The sequence below is a fragment of the Trichosurus vulpecula genome, chromosome 8 (assembly GCF_011100635.1).
Source record: "Trichosurus vulpecula isolate mTriVul1 chromosome 8, mTriVul1.pri, whole genome shotgun sequence".
Classification (NCBI taxonomy): domain Eukaryota; kingdom Metazoa; phylum Chordata; class Mammalia; order Diprotodontia; family Phalangeridae; genus Trichosurus; species Trichosurus vulpecula.
This window is the reverse complement of record NC_050580.1, coordinates 32,855,889-32,875,983: the sequence shown is the minus strand read 5'-3', so window position 1 is coordinate 32,875,983 and position 20,095 is coordinate 32,855,889. Positions and strand designations below refer to the sequence as shown.

The 20,095-nt window shown below is 47.9% G+C and overlaps 1 protein-coding gene across 1 annotated transcript in view; it reads right to left on the bottom strand.

The window, feature by feature from the left end:
- COL13A1 (collagen type XIII alpha 1 chain) overlaps nucleotides 1-20,095 on the bottom strand; it is a 206,236-nt gene that overhangs the window by 76,409 nt on the left and 109,732 nt on the right. The window contains exons 8-15 of the mRNA XM_036736467.1: nucleotides 15,616-15,651; nucleotides 13,879-13,905; nucleotides 11,801-11,827; nucleotides 7,203-7,229; nucleotides 6,805-6,831; nucleotides 4,405-4,431; nucleotides 2,139-2,195; nucleotides 120-185 (exon numbers count right to left, since the gene is read on the bottom strand). Of these exons, the coding sequence (XP_036592362.1) occupies nucleotides 120-185; nucleotides 2,139-2,195; nucleotides 4,405-4,431; nucleotides 6,805-6,831; nucleotides 7,203-7,229; nucleotides 11,801-11,827; nucleotides 13,879-13,905; nucleotides 15,616-15,651 (294 nt within the window). The remainder of the gene's footprint in view (nucleotides 1-119; nucleotides 186-2,138; nucleotides 2,196-4,404; nucleotides 4,432-6,804; nucleotides 6,832-7,202; nucleotides 7,230-11,800; nucleotides 11,828-13,878; nucleotides 13,906-15,615; nucleotides 15,652-20,095) is intronic.

Here is a 20,095-nt window from a genome sequence, read left to right as displayed (position 1 = left end):
AGCTTGGGGTTCTTGTTATATGTCACACTGCCCTGCTGGGCCCGGAAGCTTGGCTGGCCTCCCCTTCCTAGAAGCCCTCCCTGCAGAAACCACTGAGTGGGTCAAGAGAAGGTGTCTACCTGAAAGGTGCGTCTTTTTATGACTGGGGGTGGCGCTAGCCGCACCGAATTGAGAAGAGGCAGCAGCTGAGGAGGTCAGAGGACAGAGGCCAAAGTCACAGGGAGCCAGGAAGATGCAGAGAATCCCAGAAGAGCAGGGCAGGAAAGAGAAAAAGAGAGAAGAGAGGAAAAAAAGATTAATGAGGATGAACCGTGGAGGAGACACAGGAGAAGCGATGGGCAGTGGAGACCAAAGGGCAAACCTCAGAGCTCTGAGAGTCATCTGCCTGGGCCCCCAACACAAGGAAGAAGGGAAGAGAGCAGCCAGAGGAAGACCCTTCAGCCCCACGACCCTTTCTTGGAAGGGCTGATGTTTTTCCATACCTTCGGGGCCATTAATTGAATGGTTAGTGCTTGCCCTCATGGGGCTTGTGCTCTAGCGGAGACTAAGTTAAGACTTCTTTGGATAACTTCCTGTCTTCTGAAGCCACATCTTCTCAGGCAGCAGCAGCAAGCTAGTGGCTAGAAGTGCCCATCCCTGTAGCAACCCACTGATGGTAAACAGCACCAGCCGATAACCCTGTCCTCCCAGCAATCCATTTTTGAGTCCAACAGAGAAATTATCCTGGCCAGATCAGGGGACCTCAGTGAAAATACAGGCCAAATGAAGGACAGGTCAAGTATGGGTCAACTTTTGCCCCTTCTGCATCCCTAAGGATTTGCCCCATTAATCTCTGGGGGGCCTGGTGCATACCAGGAGAAAAAGGGACTCCATTTCCCGTTCCTTTTTTCACCCCCAGATGCTGCTCACTCCTACCGAGGGGCCGATCTGCCAGCTGGTGGCCCTAGACTTGGAGGTTGCCTCAGAGCGAGAGGTTTGCCCCAGATCTCCCCACCTCTGCCCTCACTCGTCCCTGCCCATCTGACGTGGCTCTGTTGGAGCCAAGGAGCCTGCCTTGCCGAGGGGCAAACACAATGAGCCAATATCATGCTGCCAGTGCCCTGCCCTTACTTTGGGCTTTACACAGACTGTGCTAGGCTGAGGTTAACCAGCCTGGGGAGACTCTGACTCATGCGCCACAAAACAAACCTGGGGGGAAGGAAATTGATGCTGTAAGTCACTATGGTGTTAAGTGACCTTTAGGGTCTTCTTTGAGTGAAATGAGAAAATGTGACAGACGCCAGCCAAATCCGAGGTTAGGGGTGGGTGGTACGGCCTGGGCTGGTCACGCCGTTAGAGGCTGGGCCATGTGGAAGGTGTGGTCACTATGGTCATAGTGGGTGCTCACCCTACAACTGGGGACAGGCCAGTGTTTTCAAAATAGAGGCCCAAGATTTCTCTGGAGTCCTCAGCTGTTTGAATGTGCCGAATATGGATTAAGTAGTAAGGGATATGATCATAACGTAGGATTTCTATAAAATAATCATAAGGACAAAATAGCATAGGGTCTTGACCTGTGAGGGAACTCTATCAGCGCAGGTCCACATCTTGCCTGCTGCTTGAAGACTTGCCTAGAGCAGCACTTAGCACAAGGCCTGGTATACAGTAGGTACTAAATAAATGCTTACCGACCGATGACTAGAACCCCAAGAGGACAAGTGACTTGTCCAGAGTCACAAGCCAGTATGCATCAAAGGCAGGATTAGAACTCACAGCATCCTGGCTCCAAGGTCAGGTGCTGATGAGAATAAAGCATTCTTATCAAATGTAAGGGGAGAAGGGTGAGAATAATATCTACAATAGTGATGATGAGGGTATTAAAAATGCACCAGGGCTATGTACAGACCTACTGGGAACTTAAAACAAAGCCCGGAAAAAGTGGGGTTTGCTCATTGCTGGGGAGCTCATTTGGATGGCCCTGGATGGGGGAGGGGCATGCTGTTAGCTCACTGCTGCACTGGGAAAGAATCCACTTCCATTCCCCGCACCCCCAGACAATCCCTTCCCTTTGCCCTGGGACGTTTGATATCGGGGTCTTTGCCCATGACTGCTCCTCGGCAGAGCAGGCTCCACAGAGACCGTCCTCAGAGCCCACAAACCTTCAGGGTGATTATCTGGTTGGAGCGCAGGGCTGCCAGGGTGGTGCTTAGGTATTCCTGGGGGGCCGGGAGGGAGAGCGGAGATAGAGCATATAGTGAGTTGTCCAGATCACCAGTCCCAGCTCTAGGCCAGTCCCTCCCTCTCCCAGACCTGGAGGGTCACTTCCTTCCTTTCTCTAAAGGTCCCAATCAGTTACTGAATGAACCCTCAGGGTGGATTCATAACCTCTGCCCCCTTTAACCCTTATCTGCCACACAGGGTCATCTTGGGGAATGAGGAGGTCACCCATTGAACATCCAGGAAACCAGAGCCTTTAGGGGAGAGACAAAGGCTACCCAGAAATCTCTTCTCTCTGATTCTCCCTCTCCTCCCAGTTCCTATGCCATATCCTTCTGTAGCTCCATGGGAGGTGTGTGTGTGTGTGTGTGTGTGTGTGTGTGTGTGTGTGTGTTTGTGTGTTGGGGAGAGGCAGAGAACTGGCTTACACTAGATGTTGTAGTCATGGTGAAGACACAGAACAACTTTCTAGAGGGTGGAAGCCCCTCTGCTCACAGTGTCTCCTCTTGGTCTCTTCTTCCTTGTGATCCCCCAACTGGGCCATTCCATCAATCAGGTCACTGTTACTGGTCTATTCTGTGAGACTGGGATATGAGTGTTTTGGTTTTTTTCCTTCTTTTCTTCTTTCTTCTTTCCTTCCCTCTCTTCCTCCTCCTCCTCCTCTTCCTCCTCCCTTTTTCCTTCCTTTCCTTTCCTTCCTTCCTTCCTTCCTTCCTTCCTTCTTTCCTTCCTTCCTTCTTACTTTCTTTTTTCTCTTTCCTTCTTTTTCTTTCTTTCTTTCTCCCTCTCTCCTCTCTCTTTCTGTCAGTTTCCTCCCTCCCCCTCCCTCTTCCATTCCCTCATAACAATCCTATGAGTCCATTGTTCCAAATGGCCTTCTATTATTGTATCAGGGCCGGAACACATGAGTCCCCTCTGTTCCCTCTGCCCCACCCATCTCCCTTTCCCAATCCATATACCCCTGGCTGGTTGTCTTCATACCAGAGCTCCAACTAGCCCTGGGCTTCAAGCTGATTGTCTTGGAAAAAGCCAAGCTGCCTGAAAGCCCCTGTGACGTTGGCTAGGGTGACTTCGGTTTTGTGGGTGCTCATCCTAGTATCTCCCAAGTGGATGGTCTGAGCAAGGGAGTCCTGGGTTTGGGGTGAATTTCACCCTCCTTGAGGCCCATGGTTAGCTCACTCTGCCTTTGTCAGTAATGTATTCTTGAAAGGGTAATGGTGGAGGGGTAGGACTATTAGCCTTGGGAGTATGCCTGGCGACCTACTGGTATGTGTAAATATATCCCGGTGTTCACAGTGTGTATTCCTGAATGAACTATTTCTTTCTCTTTCTCCTTCTCCTCTTCCCTTTATTCTCATAGATAGTAACCAGATGAGGGGTGAGGTGACCTCCCCTTCCCCCCAAATGAAAAGTGATCATTTTTCTGGATAGAGATGTCACTTGGCTTCTGATTGTTGAATCCCAACCAAAGCATCCTTGCCCTTTGACCCTCCAAAGTACAGCCTGCTCCCCAGCCATAAATATATGACCTCAAAGGGTCTTGCTATGAATGTAGAGGCCTCTGGGACAGGGTCACGGAGGGAGGGGACTACAAGGCTGCCCCTGCCTCAAGCCTGCCATCTCTTCCTCTGCCTGGGAGTTGGGTTTCAGTCAAAGTGCTGGGATGAAGTGAGGACCTCACCCCTAGTCTTTTGGACAGTCAGCCTTCAATTATCTGTAGCAATAGCAGCAAGAGGGGGGTGTGGCTCACCCCAAAGAGCTGCTTATATTTGGCTTTGGAATCCTCTTAGGCACATGTCATGAAGCATGTGGTCAGCCCTGGAGTCAGGCACAAGCCTTGGGCACATAGGCACAAACAAGCGCCCAGCCACATCATTGTCCACACAGTTATGCACACCCTCCAGTTCTTCCTCCCCCTGAGCATGGCCCCAGCCCATGCCTGGCTGGGCGGGGAGTTTCAGAGTCTAATGGGGCAGGAGAGACGAGGCGATCCCCAAGACTCCATAAAGCAGAGGACTGAGGGTTTGCTTTGATCTGCTCTCTGAAGAGTCCCCCTAAAACATCTTAAGAAGCATGTCATGGGTTGGGGGGAAGAAAGAAAGAGCATACATCTTCTGTTAGCAACAGGTCAAGAAATGCTGGCTGAAGGAGCCCACTGGGAGGGGCAGGCAGTTTGGAGAAGAAGAAGAAGAAGAGTGATTTGCTTACCCGGTGTGGGTAGTCACCACATTGACCCTAGAAAAAGAAAGAGAAATAGAGATGATTGTTAAGATGCCCCATCGCATTCATAGCCTAGTGATTTCTGTTGAGGGTTCCCCAATCTGCCAGGCACCATGCAGCTGGTATGTATCCTTAGGAGAAACCTGGGACTCTTTCTTTTTTAGCCCCAGTGCTTTGTATACAGCAGGGGCTTAATAAATGCATGTTGACTTAGACTAGCAGTGTCACCTGGGACAAGTAAGTTTACAGTGCTGAATATTTGCCACTTTGCAAAAAGGGGATGAAGATGCTTCCACTACCTGTCTTGTGGGGAAAGTGCTTTGTAAACCTCAGAGAGTGATAGACATCGTGTGATCACATTGGGATTCTTTCGGCTCACTCTCTCCTCCGAGGCTGCAGAAGGAAGCTAGTATCACTTCCCAGAAAGGTCAAGAAGCGGTGTATGGGTAGGGTTGGAATAACTCTGATGAGCAGAGGCTTTGGGCCTGGAGGGGCTCCCTTTGAGTGCACTCCATAGGCTGCCAGGCCTATTTCTAATCTAACTTTCTGTTTCTGGCCTGGCCAGTAATAATAATTGACTGACCATACCCAGAGGAGGCAGCTAGGTGGTGCAGTGGATAAAGCACTGGGCCTGGAGTTGGAAAGACTTATCCTCCCGAGTTCAAATCTGGCCTCAGACACTTACTAGCTGTGTGACTTTGGTCAAGTCACTTCACCCTTTTTGCCTCCGTTTCTTCATCTGTAAAATGAGCTGGAGAAGGAAATGGCAGACCAGGCCAGCATCTTTGCCAAGAAAACCCCAAATGGGGTCATGAAGCAGACGTGACTGAAAAGGACCAAACAAGAACGTATCCAGAGCATAGGCACTTGCTTTAAATGGAAGACAGAGCAGTGTAACCTTCAGAGCAGATGTTGGGCTCACTATATGGAAAGCCTGGCACTATTGTCAGAGAGGAGCTGGCCTGCTTTGGCCAAAGGATCCCAGAGTAGGGGGAAGGTCCTCTTTGGCCATCTCACTGAGCCTCTGCCTGGTAGCAATCCCTATGACTAGTGGTTGCCTGGTCTCTGCTTGAATACCTTCAAGGAAGGGGGACCCTTCCCCCATAATCCCTTCCTTTTGGACAGCTTTCATTGGTGGGCAGTTACTCCTAAGCACGTTGGTTTAGTAGACCAAGCTCTGGTCTTGACGGGGGTGTCTGCTCTTATCCACTTTCCAACCGTCTGATTCTGCGCCAGCCAATTAAACTATGCCTCAGTTTCTTCATCTGTAAAATGAGGGGTTGGGACTCAGTGGCCTCTAAGGTTTTTTCTGTCTCCAAATCTGTGAGTCTATATTGTGTCTAAATCTGTTGTCTTGTTTCTAATTCCACTCTCTAGGACCAGAGAGGACCAATCTAATCCATCTTCCTCCACCCATCTACCTCCAGGCTAAACATGCACCTAGCATTGGGTTAGTGCTGGAAGGGACCTTGGAGATCATACAATCTGCTTCCTGTTTTATAGAGAAGAGGAAAATGAGCCCCAGAGAGGGGAAATTACTGGTCCAGGGTCCAACAGATAGTAAATAAATCTAGAGTTTGAATCCAGGTCTCTAGCCTCTTAAAAATTGGCTGGGAAAGTGTTACTTGCCTTTCTAAGACACTAGGACTGTTTAGTCTGGAGACGAGAACACTGACGGGGGATTCAATTTCTGTCTTCAAGTGTGTGAGCGGCTGTCATGTGGAAGAAGGATTAGCCTCATTCTGGGAGGCCCCATGGGACAGAATTGGGAACAATGATTGGAAGTTGCCAAGAGACACATTTCCGTTCGGTGCAAGGAGAACCTTCCTAAGGCCTGGAGCTGTCCTAACTGAAACGGCTGCCGTGGGAGGTGGCAGTTCCAAGGAACCCTCCAGTGGGAGATCGTCAAGCAGAGGTTGGGTGACCACTGCTTAGGGATGCTGAAGAAGGGGTTCCTGGATGGGCACAGGGTGGATCGACTGACTGCTGGCTTCTGGTTCTTTGACTCCAGATCTAGGGCTCTCCTCACCATGCTTATGTCATCATTTTGCTGTTCAGTTATGTCTGACTCTGTGACCCCATTTGGGGTCTTTTTGGAGTGGTTTGCCATTTCCTTCTCCAGCTCATTTTATAGATAAGGAAACAGAGGCAAACAGGATTAAGTGACTTGTGTGGTTAGTAAGTACTTGAGGCCAGATTTGAACTCAGGAAGATGAGTCTTCTTGACTCCAGGTCAGGTGCTCTACCCAACCTGCCCTTCCCTACCGTGCTCTGCCATGCCAAATCATTGCCAAAAATAGGTGTTAAGAAGCCATGATTTCTCTTGATCTCTTGGGAGTCTTCGTATTTCGTTAACAGTAAATCCTACAAATCCACAGTGAGACTTACCTTTTCTCCTTTTGGTCCTGGGGGTCCCTACAAAAAGCAATTAGAACACAAAAAAAGGTGAGGAACCGAGGCCCTCCTCCCCTCCACCTTCTGGTCTCCCTGGCTTGGCCCCAACCCCACCTTCGTCAGGCCCTTCATGGTTCTCACCCTCCCTGCTTCCCCCTGCTGCTGCCTTCCTTCTGAGATTACTCTACCTCCTCTGTACAGATCTTCTTACTAATTGGTATGCTGTCTCCCCCATGAGACCGCGAGCTCCTCGAAGGCAGGGACTGGATTTTTGCCAGAATTTGGCACAGTGCCCGGCACATAGTAGGTGTTTACTACATGCTGGTTGACTTAAAGCTAACTGGGAAAGTGTCATTTCTGATAGGAATGCCACACCCCATAGGAGGACTTACCGGCTGTCCCTTGGGACCTGATAGACCCTGTGAGGAGAAGGAAACACACCCAATCAGCTGAGAAAAAGCCCAGGATCAAAAGGAAAAGCCAAAGAATCCCAGAGTTTTCCCGACCGGAGGTAGCTGGTGATATTACAGATAGAGCGCTGCGTCTGAGGTCAGGCTGACCTGAATTCTAATCTTGCGCAGGCATTTTACTCAAGTGATCCTGGGCTACATCTTTCAGCCTCAGTTTCCTCATTTGTAAACTGAGGTAAATAATAGCACCTACCTTGTAACGTTGTTGCAAGGATCACATGAGATAATTTATGAGTGCTTTGCAAACTTTAAAGCACAATATAAATGCTAATTACTATGATAATGTTATCAATTATATTACATTGTATTACAATTATATTAATATAACAATTATAGTTATTATAATGCTAATAATAATTGTTATCTCACTCAGGAGTGGGGACAGGGAAAGAAGGCAGAAACAGGTGGAGAAAGGCTTGATTTATTTCTCAAACTCCCTTTGGTGAATAGATGGGGTGCCCCTCCCTCTTCAGTAAAAGCATCCAGGGAGCAGGGAGGGGTGGAGGAGGCCTTTCACCCACGTATCTTCTGACCCCAGCCTTCGCAGGATGGAGTCAAAAGACAGTACGGCACCCCCATGTCATATAACCAGGCTGAACAACGTCATTCAGTTTGATGAGCATTTATCGAATACCTACTGTGTGCTAGGTCATAGGCCAGGATGCGAGAAGACAATGAAATAATTCATGCCTTCTAGGAGAAATGGGTTAGCTGCGTGATTCTAGGCAAATCCCTTAACTTCTCTGTGCCTCCGTTCCCTCATCTGTAAAGTGAAGGCGTTGGACGCGATGGCCTCCAAGGTCCCTTTCAGCTCTGTGAGGCTACGTTCTACTGATAGAAGAAGGTATTTGAAACTGGAGAAGACCAAGAAGATTTGGAACAGCACCCCCCAGGAGGAGTCCAGACGGCCCTCTCCTAAGCACGATCATAGTGAATATTTATAGATGCTGTCTCGTTTGAACCTCACAGCGGCCTTCTGAGGGTGAGCATCATAGACATTACCATTAGCTCCATCTCACAGGTGAGTATGTAGAGGTCTAGAGAGATTAATTGACTTGTCCATGGCCGCATAGCTGGTAAGTGAGGAAGATCCGGATTCAAATCCTACTTCATCGCTACTTATTACCTGACCAATGGAGGTCATGTCTCTTCTGGAAGACTCAGTTTCCTCATCTGTAAAATGGGATACTGATGCCTGCTGTTCCCACCTCATAGGTTGTTGTGGGACACAAATAAGATCGTATCTTTGCAAACTTTAAGGTGCTTTGTGATAATGGTCCCTCTCATCCTTCCTGAAGAGACAGCGGGATAGTGGACCTCCCCTATTGGTGATCCAACCCAGTTCACCAGAAAAGAAGACAGGAACTCAGGGGTTAAGGTTAGACTTGCTCACTCTGCTGGGGGAACCAGATGACCTGAAGGGTGGGGAGATGCTCCCATCTCCAATTTCTTCCTGAGAACAGGAAGGCAGAGTTTGGTAGGTCCCTAATACTGCTCCATTCTCCCCAGCTGCCTCTGGGAGGCATCAGCAGAGAAAGACAAACCAGTCTGAACAACGGTGTTAGGCAGTGGCAGAGAGAGAAAGAAAAAAGATTGTGGAAAAGAGATGAAAAAAAGAAAAGTGAGTGAGAGGGTTTCTGAAAGACACCAGAGGGCGGAGGGCAGCAGACAGATGATAAACAGGGCAAGATAATTATGTTAAACTGGAGTGTTGAATGAATAGTTCCTAGCTGTCAAGCCAAGTCAAAGGGAGGCCAATGGTGCTGAGGCCCGTCTCATATTGATAGAAGGTGATGAGAAAGGAGAGGATATAGAAAACACACTTTGGCCGGTCAGGGAGGAGAGGGGCTCCTGCATCCCATCTTTCCTGTTTGTTGGCTCTCTTTGGACTTCACAGGGTGCTGGGATTAGGCCCTGCAGCAGAAGGCATGCAGACAGGCTGGGAAGATGGGTGGTTCATGGAAGAAAGACATAGTCCTTGGGAGGAAGCTTTCCTTCCTCATAAGGACAAAGGCCATGCTCACCATAACCCAGCAGGGCAAATCATCCAAGCATCACCTCCACATCACAGAAGGGGAAAATGAGGCCCAGAGAGAGGTAGAGAAACTTACTCAAGCTCATATAGCTAGTGTTTGTGAAGAGCTTTGGCACCCAAGGCCATTGGGAGAAAGGTAGGGAGAGGGGAAGAACAAATAAAGAGATGCTTCGGCAAGGAAGTGGAAGAAAACCACCTCAAATGGGAAAGTTAGAAAGTCCGCTTAGCTTGGGATCTTGGCCAAGTTACTCCCTCTCTCCAGGCCTCACTGACCTCACTGCAAAGCTAGGACTTGGACCAAGATCCCTTCCAGCTCCTAAATTCTCTAAGACTCTACAAATGGGACATTAGTCCCCACTCTCCATGTCAGGAGTTAAAAGACTGGGCTTTGAATTCTAGCTTGCCCATGTGCCATCTCGGTAACTTGCTCTCTGGGCCTCAGTTTCCCCATCTGTAAAAAGAGGGGTTTGGGCTAGAATACCTCCTGCTGGAGCTATAACGCACCTGTAGAGCATCACCTTGATTTCTGTCTTTCTAACACTCTCTTCTGGGAATATTGTATTTTATAGTTTTTCATGTGTGTGACTTTCCCCCCTAGTGGACCATGAACTCCATGAGGTGAGGGCTTTCTCATCTGAGGTGCAGATAAACCCTCTGTGGGCCCTTAATCACGGGAGAAGAACGGTGGCTGAGTTTTATCTAAATCATTCTCTCTTCCCCAGGGCCTAGCTCTGTGTTCTACAAATGATAGGCACTTTTGACAAATGTTTGGCAAATAAATAAACAAGTGAATATTTACATTAACTTTATAGATGGGCAAGCTGGGCCCAGGAAAATGAAGTAATCTGCTCAAGATGACAGCCTGAGTTAGAATCAGAACTCTGACTAGAACTCAGGTCCTGCTTCCCCGTCTGTGTTTCTGTCCAGGGGTGGAAGGCCTGCTGCCTTGCCTGGACAGGTCTGGCTGCCCATCTTCTAGCAGCTCCCCAGCTGTGGCTTATGAGCAGCCTCAGCTGCCTTTGGAACAAGGAAGTTTCAGGCTGGGCAGGCCGAACCATTTCTGGCCGGGATTCGGCTACAAAAGGGCCAGACAGAAGGCTCGCTCCTCCTCTGGGCAGCTGAAGTTACACCCGGCCCCTCGCACTGGGGAGGATGCCCAGGCCCGTAGGTGTAAGCTGGAGCATCACTCCCTCAGGCACACATGCTCTGTCCATCTGCTCTTAATTGTCCACTCAGCCTCCTCTCCTGTTTCACAAGACAATGTCATCAGGCCCATCCTAGGCAACTTGCCGGGCTTTGGCCTAGGGGAACATTTCCCAACCCAGCAGGGCTGGCAAGCTAAGCATATACCAGATTCCTGAAGAAGAAAACACATGTACACACACACATGCTCACACACACACAAACACATACACATATACAAAACACAGACACATATACACATAAACATGCACATATAGATACATATGTACACAAACACACACAACCCCTTCACACAAACACATACACATATAGACACACACACATATACATACAAACACACACAACCCCTCCACACAAACACATACACATATAAGCATATCCACACACAGGCGCAGGCATATAAACACCTCCCCCATACAAACACATACACATAATACACAAACACATATGTACGAACACACAAAGACAGCTCTCCCCACAGATATAAACACACTCACATACATACGAACACACATACACACACATAAACACCCACACACAAAAGCACCCATGCACACAGATGCACATACAAACATGCACACACATACACACACACAGGAAAACACATGCCAACCAGAAGGTCGACGGAGGGAGAGGTGGTCAGACAGGGCAACTCACTTCTCTGTCTCAGCCACTGTGGATTATCAGAGCTAACATGGACCGGAGCTCTAACAGTTGTGGGAGGCTTTTCATTTCTTAGAATAGCCCTGTGAGGCAGGTAGTGCAAACAGCCCCAGTTTACAGATGAGGAAATGGAGGCTCAGATATCTGGTATATGAAAGGGAGTCTGGTGGGGTGTAAAAGATATGGGGGTCTTGAGTCAGAGGACCCGGGTTTGAATGTTGACTCTCATGCTTGCTACCTCAATGACCTTGGGAAATTCCCTTAACCCCTTCCAAGCCTCACTTTCCTGACCTGTAAAATAAAAGGGGGTATCTAAGACCCCTTCCAGCATTAAATCCTGTCACTTGCCCAGGACCTCACAGCTACCGGCTGTTAGAGCCAGGACTCAAACCCAGGTCCCTTGATCTGAAGCCTAATGTGTTTTTCTCTGCTCCATATGGAGAATCCTAAGGAGGGAGGGCCAACCAGCCTGCCCAGGGGGCTTCCTCCCTTGCTGGGCTCCCTTCTGGCTCAGGCACAGTCTGAGTTACTAAGTTAGGTTTCTTCAAGGGTGAGAGCTCATTGTCTCAGTTATGGCCCAATGAGAATCACCCCTCCATTCCCTGCTATGAGATCTTACCGTCTCCCCCTTCGGTCCAGGGTAACCCTGAAAGAGAAGACAGTGAGGGCGAGACAGGATAATTTCTAAACACAGAAGCTGGCTCCACTTTTCCACTTCTTTCCCTTCCTCATTCCCTTCCTTCCTCCCTCCTTCCTCCCTCCCTCCCTCCTTCCTTCCTTCCTTTCTTTCTTTCTTTCCTTCCTTTCTTCTTTCATTCCTCTTTTCCTCCCTCCCTCCCTTCCTTCCTTCCTTCCTTCCTTCCTTCCTTCCTTCCTTCCTTTCTTTCTTTCCTTCCTCCTTTCCTTCCTTTCTTCTTTCATTCCTCTTTTCCTCCCTCCCTCCCTTCCTTCCTTCCTCCCTCCTTCTCTCCCTCCCTCCCCACTCCTTCCTTCCTTCCTTCCTGTGCCCAATGCCCTGTACAGGAGCAGCTGCCTGCCCTGGGGGTGGGGTGGGATGGGGATAGGGCATCGAGGACAGTGCAAGATGTGTCTCTACTGGGGAGAAGGCTGACTCCCTTCCCCAAATCCAGGCTACTGCTAAGGAATCCTGGTTACTTGAGTGGAAAAGTTCATGACACAAAGGCCCTTGTGGCTGAACTGTGTAAACACAGGTTAGTCCCATCCTAGGGAAGAATGAACCCAGCTGCCAGTTCCCTGACATTCAGTGGTGTTTGGCAGTCCATTGGGGCGGAGCTGGCTCCGGCCATGAGCAGTCTTGCTTCCAAGACAGCTGGCATTTTTCCTCATTGAAGCTCTGGAAGACTGAAGGAGCTGACTCCTTGTCTACTCACGTAGGCCTTAACACACCAACTATTTCTCTGTTTCACCATCTCTTGGCAGTAATGGCCGTGGGGGCATTCTTAATTTATTGGGACATCCTTCTCTAGGCAGGATTTGGATCTGGGGACCCTTCAGGGGAGAAAATCAGACTATGCCCTTACACGTGCATGCGTGCACGTGCACGCGTGCGCGCGCGCGCACACACACACACACGCAAAACAGACCCTACAAAACCATTTCTCTCCAGGTGATATCAGGGTGACGTGCCCACCAAGGGCATTCTTAACAGGGAGCATGGCAGAATGGAAGCTAGAATCGTTTGGGGGAGTCTCTGAGGTCTCGAAAATGCTTTCCTCTCACCAGCCCTGTGAAGCAGGCACTAGAATATCATTCTTCCCATTTGGCAGATGGGGAAGCTGAGACAGCAGTGAGGTCACTTGCTCAGAGGTTACCTAACTAGTGTGATGATCATCTCTGCCCATGACTCCCAGATCTCTATACCGACCCCCAGCCTTCAGTCCAGCATCCCCAATTCTCCATCGGACACGTTACACTGGATGCCCTGCCCCGGAGACGTCTCAAACTCAACATGTTCCACCCAGAACTCCCCGTGTTCTCACACCTCCATCCCAGACCTTTTCTAATTTTGGTTGCGGTCCCTTTCTCCACTTGGGTCCCATTTTCCCTATCTATAACCTGGGGATGGTAATACCTGTACTGCCTATGTATGCCTATGTTTTGTGGGGAGAGTGCTTTGCAAACCTTAAAGTGCTCCAGGAACATGAATTATTCTTAATGAAGGGAAAGAAATCACAAAATGACAACATACAGCTGGAGGGCAGTGGGAGAAGTGAAGAGGGAGATGGGCTGAATGTAAGTGAGTGAGCCCCTTGTCTATTCCAGCCTCAGCTGGGCAATTCCTTCTTTCTTCCCCCACCTGCTGCCTTCCTGATTCCATGCCCGGCTCCAGTCCTACCACATCTCCCTCTCTTTCTCCCCCTCCTTTCACTGTCCCCTTTGGCAAATCTCTGGCTGCAGGAACTGTGCCCTCGGATGTAGGCTTGTGAAATTCTGCTCCAGAGATGACCTTGGCTGCTGGGGTCACCACCCCAATGGAACTCCCTTCCTTTCCCCTTTCCAAGGATAGAGTTGATTTCCTAGGTCCTTAAAGAGAACCATACTTATTGTTCCTTTAATTTGTTCCACAGACCCTCATAGGGAAGCCAAGAATCTCTCAGCAGGACCAAGAGACTTCAGTGGGAGTTACCTGGTACCAGGGAGAGGGGTGAAAAGCCCAGGGAGGAAGTAGCCACCTACCGGCTTGCCATCTAAACCAATGGGGCCCTGAAATAGAGAAGGACAGAAATACGGTCAGTTCTGGGCTGTATATGCCCTTAAACATCATCACCTTATCTTTCCCAGAGAACTTCACCTCACCCACTCAGCCCTTGAAAAGAAACTGTGCATCAGATGGAAACTCTGAGTCCGAAAACAGACTCCACCATTCAAAGATGGCACAGTGCACAGAGCACTGGACTTGGAGTGAGGAAGACCTGGGTTCAACTCCTGCCCCTGGCACTTGTGAGTGAACACAGTCACTGACTTGCTTATGTCTCAGTTTCCTCATTTGTAAAAGGAAGAGATTGAATTAGATGACTTCCATGGTCCCTTCCAGGTCCAAATTTATGAACCTAGGAAAAATTCCCAGCACCTTTCCTCCCCATCTGAAGCCTCCATACGTCAGCTAGTCCTTCTGCTGTGGCCCCCTACTTCCCATGGTGAGTGGGACTATGGGTGTCCTCATTCTCTGGGCCGCTCCTCATGTTGACAGGACTTGAGGTTAGTTTTTTGCTGTTCTCAACACTTGACTCTTAGGCCCATTTTCTGCCTGCCAAAGTTATAAACCAGCAAGAATCATTGAACCACAATGTAGAAGAACCACGTAGTGCAATCCCTCACTTTACATGTGAGGAAGCTGAGAACCAGGGCAACGAAGAACCTTAGGATCATAGAGATCGAGCTGGCAGAGACCTTGGAGCTCATCTAGTCTAAACCTTTCATTTTACAGGGGAGGAAACTGAGGCAGCTGAGTTTAAGTGACCCGTCCTGCGTCACACAACTGGTAAGGAGCAGAATGAGGATTCAAATCCAGGCCTTCCAGACATCTGCCCCATTCCTTGGATCTTGCAGTTGGCTAGAGTGTTGAGATTGGAGTCAGGAAGAGCTGAGTTCAAATCAAACTTCAGACATTTGATAGCTATGTGACCCTGGGTAAGTCACTTAACCTCTGTCCGCCTCAGTTTCCTCATCTGTAAAATGGAAGTAATAGTAGTGCCTAACTCTCAGAGCTGTAGTGAGGCTCTAATGGGATAATAAATGCAAAGGGCTTTGTAAACCTTAAAATGCTATGTAAACATCAGCTCTTATTATCTCTGTTCTCTCTGTCCAATTCCAGTCAGGAGCCCCTTCCCTCCAGGGTGAGTCTTCCTGAATCCCTTATTACACTGCCACGGGCAGCTAGGTGGCACAGTGGATAGAATGTTGGGCCCATAAAGAAGACTCATCTTTCTGAGTTCAAATCCTGCCTCAGACACTTACTAGCTTGTGACCCTGGGCAAGTCATGGTTTGCCTCAGTTTCCTCATCTGTCAAATGAGCTCGAGAAGGAAATGGCAAATCGCTCCAGTATCTCTGCCAATAAAACCTTAAAATGGGGTCACACAGAGTCAGACATGACCGAAACATCCGAACAACGATGAAAATGCCAGTGTCAGGCTGGGGGTGGTCAGCCTCTTCAGCAGAACCAGAGGGTTGCTGGGTCTCACTGCTTGCTCAGTCTTTCCATTTTCTTCTCTCTTTTTAACGACTAGGAGTGGCCCTGGCTCTGAGCTCTCCCATATCTGGCTGCATTTTTGGAAGGGTTGAGGAGTAGAGTACTCCATGAAAGAGCCACTGTTGCTTCAGATGGGAATGTTGATGCAACCCATAATTCAGTGCAATGAGGCCTGGCAGAAATGGATGGACAAGAGCATTTACATAACCTATCGCCACTCACCGGAAATCCAGGAAAGCCTCTTGTGCCAGGCTGACCCTGAAAAGGAGAAAAAGAAAGAATGATTAAAAAGTGAGCAAGCCTGGGAGACAGTGACTCCTACCCCACAGGGGCTCCAAGCCCCCTCTTCTTCTTACAGCAATGACTCTGGGTTCTAGAGTTGGAATACATCTCGGTGAGCACCCATGTGAATACTCTCATTGTATAACTGTGGAAGCTGAAACCCAGAAAAAAGTGACGTGCCCAAAGTCACACACCTGGAAGTGATGGTGCCAGGATTTGAACCCAGGTTCATTGACTCTCTGCCCTATACCTTGCTGTTTTCTGGACTATACATTCTGTCTGGATGATGGAAAGGGAAGGTAGAGTTAGTGAGCCTGAAGGATGGGCACAGAAAGACAAAAGCTGGAGGAATTCATCTGAAGGGCACTGAGATGGATAGAAAGTTCAGATAAGACACAGTCTTATCTGAAGGCATGTGCAGCATGTTTCAGCAGAAAATTTTTTTAAAAATGCAAACATTTATTAGATACTCTATCATAAATGCTACTATTTTATTCATTAAAATAAATGAAAATGTAACTAAATTTAATTTTAAAATTAGCAATGAAATTTTATTTTAAAAACACAATTTTAAAATGAGGCAGAAAATGCCATATTTGTTTTGAAACATGATGTGTAAGGACATACCCAGCATGCCCTGCACACATGACTATGGTCCTGCCCTCAGTTGGCAAGTGTCTCCATTTTAAGGTTTTTTGGGGGAGAAGACGGTGATGGTTCAAGGGGGTTTCCTAGCACCCGTGATGGCTGAGTCCAAAGCTATAAAGACAGAATAGTAGGGAGGGAAAAGGACTTGATTGGGAATCAGGACAACTAGGTTTGAGCCCCAGCCAGCTGTGTGACTGACCATGGGCAGGCAACTTCCTCTCCCAAAGCTTTCTTCTCTGTAAAATGAGAGGGCTGACCCAGATGATTTCTAAGATCTTTCCCAACTCTACTGAGCTGGTATCTCACAGTCTGCATCCTGAGGGAACACAAAGGCTGAGCAGGAGGTGGAGAGCTTGGTGGGATGGGCCAAGATTGAGCTGGGGGCATGGGATGGTTAACGTTAGTATTCAGCGGGTCTGTGCCATGAGTGGAAGGGATAAGTTATAGCAAAGAGGATAGCTCAGCTTTTGGGATCTGCCTCCATCCCTACGTAAGTATAGGGCAAAAATCATTTGGCCATCCTGAGCCTACTTCCTCATCTGTAAACAGGGATAGTGTCTGTCCCATCTTCACCAAAGAGTCACTTTGAGGGTCCGAGGAGCAAACATACAGAAGGACCGACAAACCCTTTAGCACCATACAAATGCCAGGCACTAGAATTACAGCCATCACATTAGTGCATGTTGCATTGCTGGCTCTCTCTAGGGCAGCTAGGTGATTCAATGGTTAGCGCTCCAGGCCTGGAGTCAGGAAGTCTTCCTGAGTTCAAATCTGGCCTCAGATATTTACTAGCCATGTGACTCTGAGCAAGTCACTTAATCCTGTTGGTTTCAGTTTCCTCATCTGTAAAATGAGCTGGAGAAGGACATTCAAACCCCTCTAGTATCTTTGCCAAGAAAACCCCAAAGGGGGTCACAAAGAATCAAACACCAAACAACAAAAGCCCTATCTAGAGGCAGTTAAGTGGTATAATGAATACAGTGGTAGACTCAAGGCCAGGAGGCCCTGAGTTCAAATTTTCACTTAGACACTTACTACACAGCCTGAGCAAATCTCTTGGCCTCAGTTTCCCCATCTATAAAATGGAAATAGTCATAGTACCTACCTCACAGGGTTATTAAAAAGATCAATGAGATAGAACATGTAAGGGGCTTTGCAATCCTTAAAAGAGCAATACAAATATTATTGTCCAAATGTTACATATTCATATAATCCTCAAAAAGGCCTTGCCAGAGGAAGTGACCCTAGGTTCTGAGAGGCTCTGGAAGGTTCTAGGATAGCAACTGGGCTTGTGACTTCGTTGGTATAGGGAACTCCCAAGTGAGGAAACACCCTCTTCCATTGCAGACCATCATCTTCTCTACACTCAGGGTCTTACAGCATTGTCTAAAATGGAGAGGAGGTAAGTGACTGGCTCAAAGTCACGCAGCCAAGATGTGCCCATAGAGGCAGAACTTGAACCCAGATCTTCCTTGCTTTGAGGCTAGTTCTCTATGCACTACTCCATGCTGCCCCACAGGCATTCCTAACATGCACTGAGTATGAGTTGGATTAGAGATAATACGTCCGTTGTCCAAGGACTGGTGAGGTTAAGCGACGGCAGCCTCATCGCCGGAAACTTGAATGGCAGGGAACAAAATTTTTTTCAACCCTTGAATGTCATGAAGACCTACTAAAGTGGGGAGAGGGTGGCATTGTGCAATGGCTGAGGAAGCTGCCATGCTTGACCATACCTTGGATCCTTGAGGTAGTCATGTAAGAACTGATCGTAGTGTTACGGCTCAATGCTCTGTAATTTCATTGGCATGGGCTGTTGAATGAATGAATGGATGGATGGATGGATGGATAGCGCAGTCCCACCATAACTTACTACATAGTCTTTGAGAGTTGTTGTAGCTGAAAAAAATTGCTCATTGGCATTAACCAACTGATGAGCTCCTATACCTTCTCCCGGCAGGTCCTTAGCTAACACATATAATCTGTCATTGTGATGAAGTTTTTCCTGTCTTGGTAGGACGCAAGATCCCTGCACCTTTGAGAGCTTGGAGTCATTGCCATACCACAAGGAAGCTTTTGGACGATTTCAGTGGAAGAAAAAAAGTATTAATTTCAGAAAAAAAGTATTTATATTTGTAAGACTCCACTTGTTGAAAATTTCAATCACAAATGTTAGGAATGGGGACAGTCGGGTATCTTGGGAATTGTAGCTATTCCCCTTCCCCATCTTAGCCTGGGAGAAGAGGAAGGAAACATTGCATGGGATTTGGGGATTGGATACCAGATCTTGAGGTCTTCTTCTCCTAAGCCTAGAGGGGGTGGTGTCGATGGCAATTCCTAAGATACCCAGCTGTCCCAGTTTACAACATTTGTCTGTGAGATTTTCAGTAGGCAGAGTGTTATTTTTTTAATATCATCTTCATTTCAAAGGTATTTCTCTTTTTTCCCTCTACCCAGAGAACCATTCCTTGTAACAAAGGATAAAAAGAAAGATGGAAAAAAACCCAGTTTAATTAAACACATCCACTGAGTCTGCCAGCATCTGCAATTTTCACACTCTTTGCTTCATCTCTTCAATGAAGGGAGGAAGGTGAATTGTCTCATCTCTTCTTTGGGACCAAGCTTGTTAATTATAATTAGCATTCAGTTTCTTTTTTTTTGTTTTGTTTTGTTTTGTTCTTTTAACTTACTCGATTGTAATCATTGGGCTTATTTATTTCTTGTTTCTTCTTAGGATCATTGATCTAGAGCTGGAAGAGACCTTGGAGACAATTGAATCCAGCTCTCTCACCATACAGATGAAGAAAATGAGGCCCAGTAAGGTTAAGTGACTGGCCCAAGGTCACACAGCTAAGTGCTGGTGGTGGAATTCGAACCTAGGCACTGACTCCAGAATCAGTAACTTTTCTATCAGTAACTTTCCCTCACTCTGCATCAGTTTATGTCTTCCTATTCCTCTCTGCATTCTTCATGTTCATTACTTCTTACGGTGTAGCAACATTCAGTTAAACTCACAATGATTTGTTTAGGTACTCCTCATTTGATGGGCAGCTACTTTGTTTCCAGTTCTTTGCCAATACATAAAGTATTGCTACAAATCTTCTGGGGTATGTGGGGCCCTTCTTTGTATCCCTGAGATCCTTGACTTGTCTAGCAGGGGGATCATTAACTGATGATGGTGATGATGGAGTTCCCTAATGTAGCACCATGGTGCTATGGCTTTAACATGTGAACAACCATGTCTGTCTCAATACCTTTGCCACCAGACCCTCATGTTACTCCTTTCAACCTGGGGTTGGGAGTAGAGACAAGTCTCTGGATCTAAAGGGAGAGCAATTCCAAGGTAATTTTAACAAGTTTACTTTTCTCCCAACTACTCTTACCAATGTCAATTCTGGGTGATGAGTCTGGGTTGATCTTGGGCAGGCAGGAACCACCATGGATGCTGACTTGTGAGATGCACATCTTACCATGTAAAGCAAGCAAGGAAGCAAACTCGTTCAATGAGACAGCAGTCCACAGCAAAGTCACCGATCTTCTCTGCTCTAAGGTCTTTTTCACTGATGTAGTATCCTAGTCATTTGCTGTGAGGCTTTCAGGTCGTTGAGGTCTTGGCAGTGCCTCCCCCCCCCACTCCCCGCCCAAGCCCCTTCAATGGAGGAGATCAAAATCCATCCCCTGGTCGAATCTGGCTCTTTCAGAGATCCTTTATAAACACTGACTTGAAGTGGTGGAGGCCCGTTCCTGGTTTCTGGAGTATCATGTCCATCCTGGC